General features: G+C 38.8%; 1 protein-coding gene across 1 annotated transcript; it reads left to right on the top strand.

Annotated features, from left to right (window-relative positions):
* Window positions 1-362: 362 nt before the first annotated feature.
* ndfip2 (Nedd4 family interacting protein 2) lies at window positions 363-16,499 on the top strand. The gene is made up of 8 exons (XM_034678194.1): window positions 363-598; window positions 8,048-8,306; window positions 8,497-8,627; window positions 10,511-10,598; window positions 11,804-11,928; window positions 12,022-12,088; window positions 13,539-13,644; window positions 13,742-16,499. Exons 1-7 carry the CDS (start codon window positions 572-574, stop codon window positions 13,640-13,642), a joined length of 801 nt encoding a protein of 266 aa, XP_034534085.1. The 5' UTR covers window positions 363-571; the 3' UTR covers window positions 13,643-13,644; window positions 13,742-16,499.
* Window positions 16,500-16,757: the final 258 nt, after the last annotated feature.

The raw sequence follows: 16,757 nt of genomic DNA, 5'->3' as shown, positions 1-16,757 counted from the left end.
TTGTGTATATCTAAAATGTATTCTATCTTTATTTATCTATTTTTATTTTATTTTACTTATTGAAACTTCTTCTTGATTGTACTCATGTCTGGGTTGCTGTAACAACTGAATTTCCCCCCTGGGGGATCAATAAAGTAATATCTTATCTTATCTTATCTTAGAGTCACTTTGAAATCTTTGAAATCTGAAATTTGCTTGAGCCTCATTGCTGCTTTTTTGTTTATGATAATAGTAAAAAGATACAGCAGACACTCTGCATAAAGACATCTAATTTTTTTTAACATCCCTCATACTTTTTTCATGATTAATAATTAATGAATACGTGTGATTTTATTTTGAAACTACCAAACGGAAGTTGTGGATTTTGGGGCGTAACTTTACAGTGTTTGTGTTTTTCAGAGCGAACAGTGTACAGTGCAGCCATTTCTCTCCTCGGAGTCTCCCTGTTCTTTAGCATTGCTGAAGCTCAGTACTTCTGTCTGGCAGTGCGCACTTAGGAATAACTCCGAGTTCACGTAGATCTCTCTAGAAGCTCCTCGGCTGGTTCTCCTGCCAGCTGAACCTCGTCGGGATGGACCCAGCAAGCCGTTACCAAGTGGTGAGTGGAACCAACGGGACCATAACACCGTCTGATAGCTGTTAGCTTGGCCTGCCTGTCACAGGAAAACAAGGCCGTGGTGGAATAAACACCCCTCTTTACTTTGTGATATTAAACTAGAAAGACTTCTATAAGAAGACACAACAGACTCCATGTTGCTGCTGTAGTGAACCTGTACCAGTGTTGTGTCTTTGCTGGTGTTTTAAACAGTTTCGTCTCTAATCCAGCACTTCCGCATCGGTTAGGCTATCAGTAGCAAGCTAGCTAAAATAATCTAGATAATCTTAACATTTCAAAATCTGTGTTTCGTAGAAGAATGACAATTCAATTTAAAAAACTAAGTATTTAATTAACATTAATTAAGCTAGGTGGTTGTTGACAAGCTAACTTAAATAGCTTCTTGTCATTAGCACTGGAAAAGGAATGTAGCATCTGGTTGACGTTTATGTGGCTGTGAAATACTTTTAACATTCACAGAAGCAATGTTATTACAGGCTAGGAGCCAGAGCAAGCTCTAAGGATGTTCCTTTTTAACATTTTTCCACTTGAATTTATAGTTAGCCCATAATTTGTGTCCCAAAAACCCATATTTGTGTCATATTGTGATGATGTAAGTTGTAAATATTGCATTTACAGGTATATATTTAAAATTCACAGAAGCAATGTTATTACAGGCCAGGAGCCCGAACCAGCTGTAAGGATGTTGCTTTTTAACATTTTTCCACTTGAATTTATAGTTAGCCCATAATTTGGGTCCCAAAAACACATTTTTGTGACATATTTTGGGCGTCATGATGTAGTTGTAAATATTGAATTCATGGGTATATATTTAAAATTCACAGAAGCAATGTTATTACAGGCCAGAAACCAGAACCAGCTCTAAGGATGTTCCTTTTTAACATTTTTCCACTTGAATTTATAGTTAGCCCATAATTTGGGTCCCAAAAACCCATATTTGTGTCATATTGTTATGATGTAAGTTGTAGATATTGCATTTACAGGTATATATTTAAAATTCACAGAAGCAATGTTATTACAGGCCAGGAGCCAGAACCAGCTCTAAGGATGTTCCTTTTTAACATTTTTCCACTTGAATTTCTAGTTAGCCCATAACTGGGGTCCCAAAAAAACATTTTTGTGACATATTTTCAGCATGATGATGTAAGTTGTAAATGTTGAATTCATGGGTATATTTTTAAAATTCACAGAAGCAATGTTATTACAGGCCAGGAGCCAGATCCAGCTCTAAGGATGTTCTTTATTTTAACATTTTTCCACTTGAATTTCTAGTTAGCCCATAATTTGGGTCCCAAAAACACATTTTTGTGACATATTTTGGGCGTCATGATGTAAGTTGTAAATATTTAATTCATGGATATATATTTAAAATTCACAGAAGCAATGTTATTACAGGCCAGGAACCAGAACCAGCTCTAAGGATGTTCCTTTTTAACATTTACCACTTGAATTTCTAGTTAGCCCATAATTTGGGTCCCAAAAACACATTTTTGTGACATATTTTGGGCGTCATGATGTAAGTTGTAAATATTGAATTCATGGATATATATTTAAAATTCACTAAAGCAATACAGGCCAGGAGCCAGATCTAGCTCTAGGGATGTTCCTTTTTAACATTTTTCCACTCAAATTTTCAGTTAGCCTATAATTTGGGTCCCAAAAAAACATATTTGTGACATATTTTGGGCATGATGATGTAAGTTGTAAACATTGCATTCACAGGTATATATTTAAAATTCACAGAAGCAATGTTATTACAGGCCAGGAGCCAGAACCAGCTCTAAGGGTGTTCCTTTTTAACATTTTTACACTTGAATTTCTAGTTTTGGGCATGATAATGTAAGTTGTAAATATTACATTCATGGGTATGACATTTGGTAAAAAGTCTATTGAAGCAAAGAAGGACGTCCCAAAATAAGACACTGATGTTTGCTGACACTGAATTTAACATTATGATTCACTAAATTCTCAAAAAGACAAATAAAGCAAAGTCTACCGTGTAAACTCCCTTATGCAATGATTAGTCATTTACATTGATACAACTTTCTGAGTTTGTAAGTGTCAATTTGAGATCTTTTGTGAATGATAATGTTAAATTTAGTCTTAGCAAACCCTAGTATCTTATCTTTTTACTTCCCCTATGCTTCAAGAGACTCTTTTAATGTCTTTTAGAGAGGTTTTTGGGACCTAGAGAACTAAGAACCCCAAATTTGGAGCAGTTGTGATTATTTTGGGATGGCCCAGTAGTGAAAAAAGGGTCACTAAAAACATCCTGGGTGCTGATTCTGGCTCTTTATCTTGTTTACTTAGTGTTCTCTTGATAATGAGACACTTTGCCTTGTCACCGTGATAGGCCACTCTATGACATGCTATAAAGGAACTTTAACCCACTTCTGTGTTTGGTTGGTCGGTGCTTTTAGAACTCTGAGGATATGAAACTAAGTTGGTATTATGGGGAAACACGAGTAAATCAAACACAAATGCACGTCTGGATTGGGCTTCCCTTCCACAGCCTGCAGTTCTGGGTACGGGAGTGACAATTCCTAAGGGTCAAGAGTCAGCCAAAGCAAATGAGTGTTGCGCTTTAACTTTTCAACCCTGGCCAAAGTGCAGATTTCAACAACTGAATTCAATAATATTTAACTTAATAAGAACATCTGGGGAATGGGTACTTCAAGGTTCTAGCCAATCAGATACAAGTGATCTGATATTGTAGAATCTAAGTCCAGACTACGCTTCAACACTTTCCCAAATTCTACCCTCCAGCTTTCTTCTTCTTCTTGTCTAAATGGCGTCCAGGTTTCTGCTACCTTTGAGTCATTAAGACTCACAAGGAGGCTTGCGGCTACTTTCTCAAGATCTTATGTAACGGCGTATGCGCAAGGGAGCGTTATGCTTTTGTCCTTGATTCTCAGCCAGTCACCGCCTCGCACATCAAACATGTGCTCGTGGGAGTTTTTCAGAAGGTGCTATGACTTCCAGGGAGTAGTTGAGATCATTTAGTGCATGCTGACGTATGGCTTTGACTGGATATCTCTTCTCTGTGATTACTCAGCTCTGACTTCTTTGTTATCAGGCTGACCTAAGATGGCATATGAAGGGCGTTTTTTCCCTTTTGTGGTTAAGATAATTACTATTGCTCAATGGAAGAAGTGACTTAAAATAGATGATTCAGTCATCTCTTCTATGTAACACTTAAGTTATAATCAGAAACTAAATTCAAGGAATAAAATGGGTTGATGTGACATTTTCAATAATGTTTTATTTTTCAGGATGCAAACTAAACTAAGGTATATGAAGGGTTGTGATGTTGTTTTAATAAGGTAACACAAATAAATGGAACAACCGCATACTTCAAGGCGATTAAGGGGAACAAAGTCATTATTTTAGAGCGTGGTTAAGGAAAATGTTTTTCTACATTGTATTTGGTTTCATTTTTTATTCTCAGATTAAAGTCAGAATTATGGGGGGAAAAATCAGCATAATCAGGGAAAAATTCCAACTTTAATTTTAGAATTTTGAGATGAAAAAAAGAATTTCTTAATGTAATTTTTTTTTAATTCCCAGATTGGAGTCAGAATTATTAGAAATAAGTCATGATTCTGATTTTTTGTAAAAATTCTGAGATTGAAGTCAGCTCTGAGGAAAAGTGAATTTTGGAGGTCAGGGGAAAGAAAAACATTTTTTTAAGCTGTAATCTTTTTTTTTTACTCTTGAAATCCAAATCAGAATTATGGAAAAAAAAATCAGCATTATCAGGGAAAGTGTAAATTCCTACTTAAATTTCAGAATTCTTAAATTTTGGAGTGCGGACTAGCAAAAAAATCTTTTTTTTTTTAAATTGTATTTTTTTTGTTTTATCAAACTGAAGTCAGAATTATTAGGAATAAGTAATGATTCATATTTTTTGTCAGAATCCTGAGATTAAATTCACAATTATTAGGAAAAGTCTGAATTTTGGGGGGCAGGGAAAGAAAAACATTTTTTAAGCTGTTTTTTTTTTCTTCTGAGATTAAAGACAGAATTATGAAAAAAAATCATCATTATCAGGCAATGTGCAAATTCCTACTTTAATTTCAGAATTCTTAGAAGAAAGTCAGAATTATGAGAAATAAGCCACAATTCAAATTTCTTGTCTCAGTACTGAGAATAAAATCACAATTCTGAAGAAAGGTCAGAATTTTAGAGGCAGGGAAAGAAAAACATTTTTGAAGCTGTTTTTTTTATTTTTGGAGTAAAATGTCAGAATTATGAGGAAAAGGTCAGAGTTCTAACTTTTTGTCAGATTACTGAGATTAAATTCACAGTTCTGAGGAAAAGTCAGATTTCTAGGGGGCAGGGAACGAAAAAAAATGTAATCTGTCATTTTCTTTTTAATTCTGAGATTAAAAGCAGCATTATAAGTAAAAGTCAGAATTATGACTTTAATTCCAGTGTTCTGAAAAAATAGTCAAAATTCTAAGATTAACGTCCTAATCCTGAGGAAAAAGTCTGAATTTTGGAGGACAGGGAAAGAAAAAAATTTTTAAGCTGTTTTTTATTTTTTGGGTTTGAATCTGAGAATAAAGTCAGAATGTTTAAGAAAAAGTCAGAACTCTTATTTTTATCTCAGAATTACATTTTTTTTTTTAAATGACACCTTTTAAAAAACATTCTTTGCTTGCCCACCCTCCCATAAATGTTCTTCAGTGGCCCTTATCCTCTCTGTACCTCCCAGCCTGAACAAGCTGAACCAGCTTCTCCACATTGATTCTGCTTTAGGTAATCAAAGCGTCTGCAGTGCAACACATGATTAGTCAGTGGCTGTTGTGTGTTATTATTACAGGGTATTATTCAACCAATGAAGGTTTATATCAGCTGTAGCGTCATGTTAGAACACAACATTACAAGGTGAGTCATTCTCAAGGCCTGGTTGAACAGAGAGAGTGAGCCTCCCTCTCTTAGATTCCCCTGAAGCTGCTCTGTAGCCGTCATGTTCCCTTCACCCTCTGTAATTTCAGACGGCTTCTGGCTCTTCGTCAGGCGAAAATTAACGCACTTAAGTCTGCCACCAGCTCTCTCAGCTGCAGCACACACACTCGTTAACTGATCACTTTCCCCACGGTGTGTGTGTGCTGACAATATCACACATTCTGATGGGGGCAAATAGTGATGCTCGTACCCTGCCCAGCAAACACACATATGACACCAGTCATTATGTTCCAACTCAAGCTAGCTATCACAGTGGTGACTGAGCTTGTGTACATTCCTCACGGAATCAAGAGCGTTTTATTCTGAAAATGAACAGGATGTTGTCATTTTGTTGTGGTGCCTGACTTCCTGTCCCGCTCCATCTGCTCGGCTGAGATTGATGCGTCGTGCTCTGGCATCCGGCAAAAATAGAAGTCTTGCGCATCTGATCCGTTGCGTTGTTGCGTTCCGACCGCCGAACTAGAGACGCAGCCGGATTGGATCCAGTGGAAGTTAACACATTGACTAGAATAGAAAGCTATCAGATTTGTCCATAGAGGGCGCCAAAATCAACACCAACTGAAAGTCTTTCACAACAGATTTAACGCACTTTCAAAATAAAGCATAGAACTAAAGAATTGCAGGAAAAAAATTAAACTCTTGAAAATTCTATTTGGGCTTTCACATACCCAAAATGTACTGAAACCAAAATCTTAAGATCACTAATAATAAATGCAAATACAAGCACAGATATGTGAATTTATTAAAGGCCAGTAATGAAAAATGCAAACCATAAATATCAGCAGGAGTGTTTTATATCCTGGTAATGCTTATCTTGTCTATATATGAATTTCAGAAATTAACAGAAAATACAACAAGATAATCAAGATACTATTTAGATACTAGCGGTTTTGGCATGCCCCCATGTATGCTATAGACCTTGTTGCTGGATCGCTGGTTCCACCATATGCAACATGTCTTCCCCCACTCTCTACCCTACACAGTCTGAGATCTCCGGGAAAGAAAAACATTTTTTAAACTGTAGTTTTTAATTTTTTAAAATCAGAATTATGAGTAAAAAGTCAGAATTATGACTTAAATTTTAGTGTTCTGAAAAAATAATCAGAATTATAAGATTAAAGTCTCAATCCTGAAGAAAAAGTCTGAATTCTGGAGGCGGCAAACAAAAAAAAAATTTAAGCAGTTTTTTAATTTTTTTGGTTTGAATTTGAGTGTAAAGTCAGAATGTTTAAGAAAAAGGCAGAATTCTTATTTTTATCTGACAATTACATTTTTTAAAAATGACACCTTAAAAAACATTCTTTGCTTGCCCACCCTCCCAAAATGTTTTTCAGGGGCCCTTATTATCTCCGTACCTCCCAGCTTGAACAAGCTGAACCGGCTTTTTCACATTGATTTTAAGCTGTAATTTAAATTTTTACCTCTGAGATTGAAGTCAGAATTATGAAATAAAGTCAGCATAATCAGGGAAAGTGTTAATCCCTACTTTAATTTCAGAGTTCTGTGATGGAAGTCAGAAAATGTTTTTCATAGTTTTTTTAATTCAGATAAAAGTCAGAATTAATTCAAATTTTTGTCATAACTCTGAGATTAAAGTCACAATTCTGAGAACAAGTCTGATTTCAAGGGGGCAGGGAAAGACAAACATTTTTTAGATTATAATTTCTTTTTTTTTTTTTACATCTGAGGTTAAATTCAGAATGATGAAAAAAAAAGTCAAAAGCAATGTTAAAGAATTTCAACTATAACGAAAAATTTGATTTAGCCATTTTTCAATTCTTATTCAAATGAGATGAGATCATGAAAATATTGAAATCAAGATATCCAGATATGAAAAAATAAATAAATCACACCTGTCTCTTAAACTTAAAACACAAGACAATGAGCTCTCTCTGATGTATCATTTAATTTCACTCAATACTGTATTTACACTGTACATATAAAGCCCAAACCAAAGAGCAGAATTTAACATTTTCAAAGCTATAAGCTATAACTGACCTATTTTCAGTTGCATTGTCCTGATTAAGTAACGTTAAATTCAACTCAAAAGAATACTTGAAAGTGAAAAAAAACACCTTCTTCTTAGTACTATGAAATAACTGAAATGTTAAATCCTGAAAAAGACCACATTCTGTTAATGTGCTTGTTTTTCTGCCTGTTGAAAAACAAAAACAGATTGTGCAAAGCTCATGTTACATAATCTGTTGATTACGTCTGGGCTGCTGTTAGACATCAGCTGTGATGTCAGACTGTAAAACAGCTGAAATCCCCCAAACACAGCATCCAGCCTCTGTCAGATCCCAGTGACTGCCGCCCACCAGTCCTCCGTTTGTTGGATCAAGACTGCTGCCAGTTTTAGAAACCTGAAACAGGCTGAACATTCCCCTGAGCCCCGACACTTTCCTGCCTGACTGATCAGCTGATCTTGTGCCCTCTGTCCCGTCTCATCCTCTCCTACAGTTGCACAATGAGGACGACTCTTCAGAGGCGTCTACCAGCGAGCAGCAGCCGTGCACGTCCGCAGCAGCAGTAGCAGCAGCAGCAGCAGCCACACAGGCTGGCGCGTGCAGCCAGGACCAGAGCGAGGCCCAAGCTCAGGCCTGCGCTGCTCCTGCCCTCGCAGCAGGAGAGCCGTCATGTTCGAGGATTCAGGGGGAAACTGACGCACCTCCGCCCCCCTACGCTTTTATCGACCTGGGAGCGACTGCTGCATCGCCTGGTGTGTATGAATGGGATCTCTTGGTGGAATCACTTCCCAGAAAGTGCCTCCACAAACAGCCACAGCAGCGGTTGTGTGGCTCTTTTTATGTGGCAGTTTGTGGAATGTCCTTACTCATGAGTCAGCTGTGATTTGCCTTCCTTTTTTCTTCCCTCACATTACCTCGTTTTTCTCTTCATCGTCCAAACAGAGTCTAGTTTCCAACCCGACTTCCCAGTGCCTCCTCCCTACAGCGTTGCAACCTCACTGCCCACATATGATGAAGCAGAGAAGGCCAAAGCGGCTGCCATGGCTGCCTCGACTGTGGAGGTGATGCCTCGGGTGAGGACGAATGCTCACACACAGTCCTTAAAATCAATTTGGTACCTTCCCTTTTCCACCAAAGTGGCCCTGGTGCTAGTTCTTGGCTGGTGCTGGTGCTAGTTCAGAGTTGGCGAAGACTTTCCAAGAACCAGCTAGCTTTTCCATGGGCAAAGGCAACCAGAGAGCCACATCACAAGTCCCCTGCCCCTAATGTAAGCGGTTCTTTCTTGTAGCCCAGCAAGGAGTTGGTGCTATCGGTTTTCTGGCTTGGGGCCCAGTTCCTAGGAAGGTTAAAATACTTAAAACTGGTCCCAGATTAGGCACTGGCGCTAAACCATCCCTGGAACTGACTTGATGGAAAGGGGTTACAAGTCAGCTTCAGGGATGGTTTGGAGCCAGTGCCTTATCTGGAACCAGTTCTTTATTATTTATCTGGTTCCAGATTATGCACTGGCCACGAACCATCCCACAACTGACTTGATGGCAAAAGGGGCACAAGTCAGTTCCAGGGATGGTTTGGAGCAAGTGCCTTATTTGGACCCAGTTCTTTGTGTTTCAACCACCTAAGAACTGTCCCTTAACCAGAAAAAAAAGTTCCTGAGTAGCACCAAGTGAGTCCCCAGCCCCTGATGTAAGTGGTTCTTTCTTGTAGCCCAGCAAGGAGTTGGTGCTTACTGTTTTTTCTGGCTTAGGGCCCAGTTCCTAGGTGGTTGAAACACCAAAAACTGGTCCCAGATAAGGCACTGGCCTTGAACCATCCCTGGAAATGACTTGATGGTAAAGGGATAGATGATTCCAAAGAAGAGGGGCCTGATAACTGAAGGTTCTACCTCTCATGGCACTGACCCCGAACCGTCCCTGGAACTGACCCTTTTTTCACCAAGTCAGTTCCAGGGATGGTTCGGGGCCAGTGCCTAATCTGGTTCCAGATACAGGATAAAGAACTGGTTCCAGATAAGGCACTGGCGCCGAACCATCCCTGGCACTGACTTGATGGAAAAGGGGCACAGGTCAATTCCAGGGATGGTTTGGAGCAAGTGCCTCATTTGGAACCAGTTCTTTGTGTTTTGACCACCTAAGAACTGTCCCCAAACCAGAACAAAAAGTTCCTGAGTAGTACCAAGTGAGTCCCCAGCCCCTGATGTAAGTGGTTCTTTCTTGTAGCCCAGCAAGGAGTTGGTGCTTCCAATTTTTCTGTCTTAGGGCCCAGTTCCTAGGTGGTCGAAACACAAAAAAACTGGTCCCAGATTAGGCACTGGCCCCGAACCATCCCTGGAACTGACTTGATGGAAAAGGGGTACAAGTCAGTTCCAGTGATGGTTTGGGGCCAGTGCCTTATCTGGAACCAGTTCTTTATCCTTTATCCTTTATCTGGAACCAGATGAGGCACTGGCCCTGAACCATCCCTGGAACTGACTGGGTGAAAAAGGGATACAAGTCAGTTCCAGGGATGGTGTGGGGCCAGTGCCTTATTTGGAACAAGTTCTATGTGTTTCGACCACCTAAGAACTGTCCCTAAACCTGATAAAATGGTTCCAGAGTAGCACCAACTTCTTGTTGAGCAAGTAGAAGTAGTGCTTACATCATGGGCTGGGAGCAGGGGACTAGGGACGTGCAAAGCTAGCTGGTTCTTAAGAGGTTCTTGTTAAACCAACTCTGAACTAGTACTAGCAACAGCCAAGAACTAGCACCAGGGCCACTTCAAGTGGAAATGGGGTTGTGGATTCAAGAGTTACTTAACGGTAGCATCGGTTGAGATCCAAGTGACAGAAAGGAAGACTAATCTGTTGACTTAAAGCGGGTGTGTCTGTAAATGTTTGTTTCTTAACTGGACTTGTTTGCTTCCTCTAAATATACTTTGTGTGTGTGTTTGCGTTGACGTGTTTGCGTTGACGTGTTAGGACGATGAATTCCCACCCAGAGATGATTTCAGTGACGCTGATCAGCTACGAGTTGGGAATGATGGGATCTTCATGTTGGCCTTTTTCAGTAAGTCACGTTTTATCTGATGCGTATCTTGTATTTGTTTGTTTGTTTGGGGTGTTTTGGTCTTTATTGACAGGCGAGCTAAAGAGAGACAGGAAGCGTGGGGGAGTAGAGAGAGGGGGACTATAGCAACAAGGACTATAGCCTCATACATGGGGCGCACGCTTAAACTGCAAGGCCAACAGCACCCCTATTTGCAGGACATTTTTAAGAATACCAAAACCTGACAGTGGTGCTTTTCGACTGCAGGAAGTTTCCCCAGGAACTAAGGACCGTTTTGAGGAACTATGTGCATTTTAACAGCAGGACTCAGGTTCTTAATTTAGCTCTGGGGTAGTTAATCTCCCCTTGAAAAGCCCTTACTTTGGTGGTAGTACTTTCCAAAGGTCCAGGAACTAAGGGGGGGCGGGGCCTGCAATGCTGAACGTTTCTGATTGGAGTACACACTGTGTTTTTATTACCCCTAACGTCCACAATAACATCACACACACCTGTGATTCACTTGGTTGATTCAATAGTTGTGTTGCAGTAGCTTCAAGCCTACTGTGAATGCGTCACGATCAGCTCCCGGTGTTATGGTAACAAGTGTGACCCTGTAAACTGGGGACCTTCAGCTGTCGGGTTTACAACAGCTACTGAAACACGGGAGGAGTCTACGGGAATGCATTCTAGTTAATATTTTATATAAAAATATCCTCATCAGATAAGAATTGAATTATGAACTAAAGACATTTGTAAGGGAAACATGGGGCTGAAAGTCTCCACTTAACTGGGTCGCTCTTTAAACCGAAACACCGGGCAATCTCTACCATGGCCATGTTGAAACGGCTTAGTGTACTGCAATTACTTAAAATTATTCTTTCTACATACGTCACTGGCTTGTTTGCCACCACGGGAACCATTTAATTCCTGGAAGAGTTCCTTCTGGAACTAAAAGTTCCTGGAACTTTGCTCAAAATATTTGTTTGATAGCATGCTGAAAAGACTGGGAATGGACACTCTGGGCTTGAGTTGACAGAGATTGGATGAAATAGCCAACATTTGATATTGGATTTGACTGTCAAGTGGCATCTATATGGGGGAGTGGAGAGTGGGGGATGACATGCAGTAAATGGTCGAGGCTGGAATCGACTGTTAGGCCAAAGGTGCCCCAGGAACCAAAGATGTATGGTGGCTGATTTCTTCCTTTGTGCTTTTTGTCACTCCAGTGGCCTTCCTGTTCAACTGGATCGGGTTCTGCTTGTCCTTCTGTCTGACCAACACCATCGCCGGACGATACGGAGCCATCTGCGGCTTCGGCCTCTCCCTCATCAAGTGGATCCTCATCGTCAGGGTATGAGCGTTACTTCTTTACATCTGTCACATCCTTATTTTATGTAGTGTGTTCTTCTGTATTAACTGAAAGGGATGGTGTTTCTCTTCGTAGTTCTCGGACTACTTCACCGGATACTTCAATGGTCAATACTGGCTCTGGTGGATCTTCCTGCTGCTGGGTGAGTACCACTCAATCGTCATTGAATGGAAAAATCCCTGTGATTAATGTTTTTTGTCTTTTTTTTTCTTTTTGTGCAAGAAATGTGTTTTACAAGAAAAGGGTGACCAAGTGATGGTAGACAGAATAACAAGTAAACAAGGCACAAATATGGAAAACATAAAAAAACAAAAAACAGACAAACAGAAAAAAAAAGGTAAAAACAAAACAACAAAACAAAAAACCTAACAAACAAAAAACAATTGATGTTTATAAAAAAAATAGAGCAAAAATAACCTATAAAAAGTAAGCAATGAAAGAGGGAGAAAACAATAATAATAATAATAATAATAGGAAAGTAAATAAATATATTATATCATTAATGATAATGAAACAGAAACAGCTGAATGACAGTTTCCATAATTATCAATTTCCTGGGGTTAATATCAAACACAAAAAAATAAATAAGCAGATTATAAATATATAAATAAAAATGTGTAAAAATAAATACATAAATAAGTAGATAATAAAATATAAATATACATGTGTAAAAAAAAAAAAAAAAATACATAGATATTAATGTATAAATAAAAATGTATAAAAATAAATAAGTAGATAATAATAATATATATAAACATGTATAAAAAAAAACATAAGTAGATAATATAAACATGTGTATTAATAAATAACTAGATAATAATATATAAATCAATATGTAAAAATAAATAAATAAGTACATAATCATATAAATAAACATGTATAAAAATAAACAAATAAGTAGATACAAATATAAACATGTGTAAAAATAAATAAGTAGATAATATATACAAACATCTGTAAAAATAAATAAATATATATGTAGATAATATATATATATATATATATATATATATACAAACGTATGAAAATACTTAAGTAGGTAATATTATATATAAACATGTATAAAAATAATTAAATAAGTAGACAATAATATATATAAATATGTATAACAATAAATAAAGAAGTAGATAATAAATATATATATATATTTATTATATATATATATATATATATATATATATATATATATATAAAAATATATAAATAGAGATGAAGAGGAACTCATTTAATTTAAAAAAGGAGTAAAAAAACAACTTGTAAGAGTTTGTTTATACATAAAATTAATATAATAGCTACATAAATAATAATAATATAACTAACTAATAATAATAAAAAGAGGGAGGGGGAGGCTGAGGCTTAAATAATGATTGTGTAAGTGGGCCGTCAGTGCAGCGTTGAGGCTATGGGGCACAAGCTAGGTAAAGGCAGAGCAAGAGATTGGGCAGTAACAAAAGGGGTGATATATATATCTTTTATATTTTTTATTTTGTATTTTATTTTGGAATTTTTATGTACTAGGACGATGGTTTGATTGTCCCTTTTATTCTCATTGATGTATCATATTTTTCATATTGGATTTTTCCTCTCCGCAGGCCTGCTGCTCTTCTTCAGGGGATTCGTGAACTACCTTAAAGTCCGCAACATGTCCGAGAATATGGCCACCTCCCACAGAACACGCCTCTTCTTCCTCTACTAAAAGTAAACACGCCTCTTCTTCCTCTACTCAAAGTAAACACACACTCTTAGAATCATAACAGCAAGAAGAAAGTTTCTTATTCTTTCTTTTCCTCCACAGGTTTCTTTACCGTCGCCATTCCTTTCCAATGTGAAGTTCCTTCCCTCCCCCTCGAATGACCTGACCGAGGAGCCTTGCAGTGAAGAGAGGAGACAGGGGAAGGAATGAAGGAAAGACGTAGGAAGCAAAGCAGTCTCATTAAAAACATAACAAGACTCACAAAAAAACCGAGCCCCAAACAGGTCTTTGATGATCAGATCTCCTCCCCGGCTTTGTTTTCGTGTGTTTTCATTTCCCTTTGATTCAAAGCTCTCAACAAAGTCTGTTCCACCAAACACTCACAAATGTGTCTCCCAAGAGTCCTTTAAAGGCGTCTAACCTTCAGCCGACCCTCAGTTTGAAGATCCAAAAAGCAGAATTATTTTAAGACGGCGACACAGGAAATAAAAGCACAACTGAACGATGAATGAAATCCTATTGGAAGTGGAACCGGGACTTTTGGGGACCTGGATCAAACACGGGTCCCCAAACTAAACGCAGCTTATTCGCCCTCGTTTTGCCATTCCGCCTTTCTGTTTCAGGGCGTTCCGAACGAGTCTTACTTCCTGTGTGATGTGGCGTTTTGAAAACAGGCATCCACCCTAAAAAAAATTGGAAACTGCAATTTGAAGGATGCCCACCTGGGGGGGGGAAAGCACGCGCGTACACGCACAGGTCAGTTTACATATCACAGATCCTGATGCATTGTAGTGCTTTTAAAGCAAACTCGACCTTTGTTCCTGAAAGACGAAACGAGAATTTAGTTCCACTTTTCATCTTTCTGTTACAACTTCTTCGTTCGCTAAGCCCCGCTAGCGCCGGACTTTTAACGTCTTTAAAACCTCCGAGCTTTTGAACAAAACAAATTCCACCAGATCCCGTGTCCGGTCCTGTCTCTGACCCGTCAGATGTGTTAACTTCCACTGGATCCACTCCGTTGCGATCAGACACGCGAGACTTCTGTGTTTGCCGGATGATGCAGCACGACGCATCAATCTCAACAGAGCACATGGAGCGGGACAGGAAGTCAGACGCCACAACAATATGACAACATCCGGTTAATTTTCAGAATAAAACACCAGATCGTATTTCACTTAAATACAACAACAAACAGTCATGATGAGCAGAGCCAGGCCTGGAGTCAACAGGTCAGAGGTTTTCAGAGGACTAGAAAGACAACATGGATGAGGAGGAGGAGGAGAATCCTTGATTCAGTGAAAACCTCAGGTCACATGACTCCAGCTTGTCCGGCGGTCCTGCTCGACACGGATCTGGTGGAATCATTGCGAGAAACTAAAAACAGGCTCAAGCTCCAAAATGTGCACAAGAGGATCTCCCTCCAAACGCACTTCTCTCGACTCACCTGTAAGCCATTCGGACGTTTGAACCTATGCACGGCGCAATTTGAGATTTCGCACGCATCAAAAGCAAATACAACAACAAACCAGAATCAGTATGTATCTCAATCTGGGGCTCAGTTCTTTCCTGTAAACATGTAACAACAGTCTCTTCTTTCCCATCTCTGCTTTGTTTCAGGCAAAACAGCATCTGTAAGCTAAAGAGGAGCTTTTCAGTAATCGCTCCTTGAATAATCAGTGTTTTGTTTCTTTTTAAAGGCCGCTTCAGAGATAAGTGGCCCTGAGCTTGGACTGTGGAAGAGCTTAGCCTCTTGTGCTTTGGAATTGGATCAGCATTTAACATGCATTGCAGTAGGTAGGTAGGTAGGCCAACTCGAGTGATGCTCCACAGAGAGTCATATGCAATTGAGGTATTCGTGTCGACCTCCCATGGTAGAGCTTAGACCTGCTCCCATGTTCAGGTCAAGCAGTGTTTGTGTTTACTTCACTCACTTGCCAACGGAAGCGTTTTAAATCAACCAGAGAAAAATGCAACGCAATAAAACCAATGAAAAACGTGAGCGGTCATGCATGTGGTGCATGATTTAGAGAACCCCCCGACTTGTACCTCCTCTCTGGGATTTTCTGATTAGACTAGATTAAAATTCCTAAGGCTGGTGTTTGATGAAGTCCCTTGACTGAGCAGCGACGACGTCAGGGGGCCACACTGACGGTCCAGCATGAGGGTCTTCGAGCTCGTACCCCCTTGAGAATGGAGCCTAAACTGGACAAAGATAGACGTTTTTATTTTAGTTTTTTAACTGTCATCTAGAAAATGAAATGTAAATACCAGCTTATGCCAATTCATAATATTTGCACTTTGAAGAATTTCTGTACAGTATGATTCGTGGATCTGCTTCACTTGGCGTGACGGGGGGAGAGAAAAACGTTATCTTAGCCATCCAAGTTCTTAACTGGAATTCTTAATCATCCCAAATGGAGAAATTGCCTTTGCACTTTTTATTTTTCAAATTGATAATATTGTTATTGTGTGTCTATTTACATCACTTTTAGCCTGAACTGTGACCGCTGCAGTATCGCTCTTTCTCTTTCTCCTTCTTTTTTTTTTATGCTTTTCGTTCTCCTAAGCCTCTTTCAGCAATATCATGATCTTCTGACAAATTAAAGCTCTGCTGCATGATTTGTCCACCTGAATGAGTGGGGTAAAATTAGGATTAATCAAGTACTAGTACGTTTCTTTGTTTGTAAATAAATGAAAACAAAAAACCAGACAGCAGCCAAAGTATTTTTTTTTTTTTGTTTTGTCTGAGGTAATCCTTGTAACATCCTATGAAACAGTTGTTATGCATTTATTGTAACTGGAATTCAGTGGACAGAATGTCTTGCAAAATGCCAATAAAATTAAAAAGCCTGCCAGTTAAGTTTCGTGTACGTTCATTTTTCCACGAATTTCACAAACTGGACAAAAGCACTATATGAACTGTGCACAAGAGGATCTCCCTCTTACTGGTAATCTGTCGACCAATGATTGGATGAAATGTCATACTGATACAGAGTAATTATAAGCAATACTTTGCATTAGGACGAAGTTCTTAAAAAAACAAATGACATTTGTGTTAGCCTTAGCTGTAGTCTAATAGCATAATTAGCATGCTAACGCAATACACTTGGCTGGTGTC

This window comes from Notolabrus celidotus, chromosome 24 (genome assembly GCF_009762535.1).
Source record: "Notolabrus celidotus isolate fNotCel1 chromosome 24, fNotCel1.pri, whole genome shotgun sequence".
Classification (NCBI taxonomy): domain Eukaryota; kingdom Metazoa; phylum Chordata; class Actinopteri; order Labriformes; family Labridae; genus Notolabrus; species Notolabrus celidotus.
This window is presented reverse-complemented; position numbering and strand designations above follow the sequence as displayed.

Excerpts from the sequence above, each read along its gene's own strand:
- ndfip2 (XM_034678194.1), top strand. The coding sequence starts at position 572 with ATGGACCCAGCAAGCCGTTACCAAGTG. Across the intron at positions 10,599-11,803 it reads CTTCATGTTGGCCTTTTTCA|TGGCCTTCCTGTTCAACTGG; the intron begins GTAAGTCACGTT and ends TTGTCACTCCAG. Across the intron at positions 12,089-13,538 it reads GTGGATCTTCCTGCTGCTGG|GCCTGCTGCTCTTCTTCAGG; the intron begins GTGAGTACCACT and ends TCCTCTCCGCAG.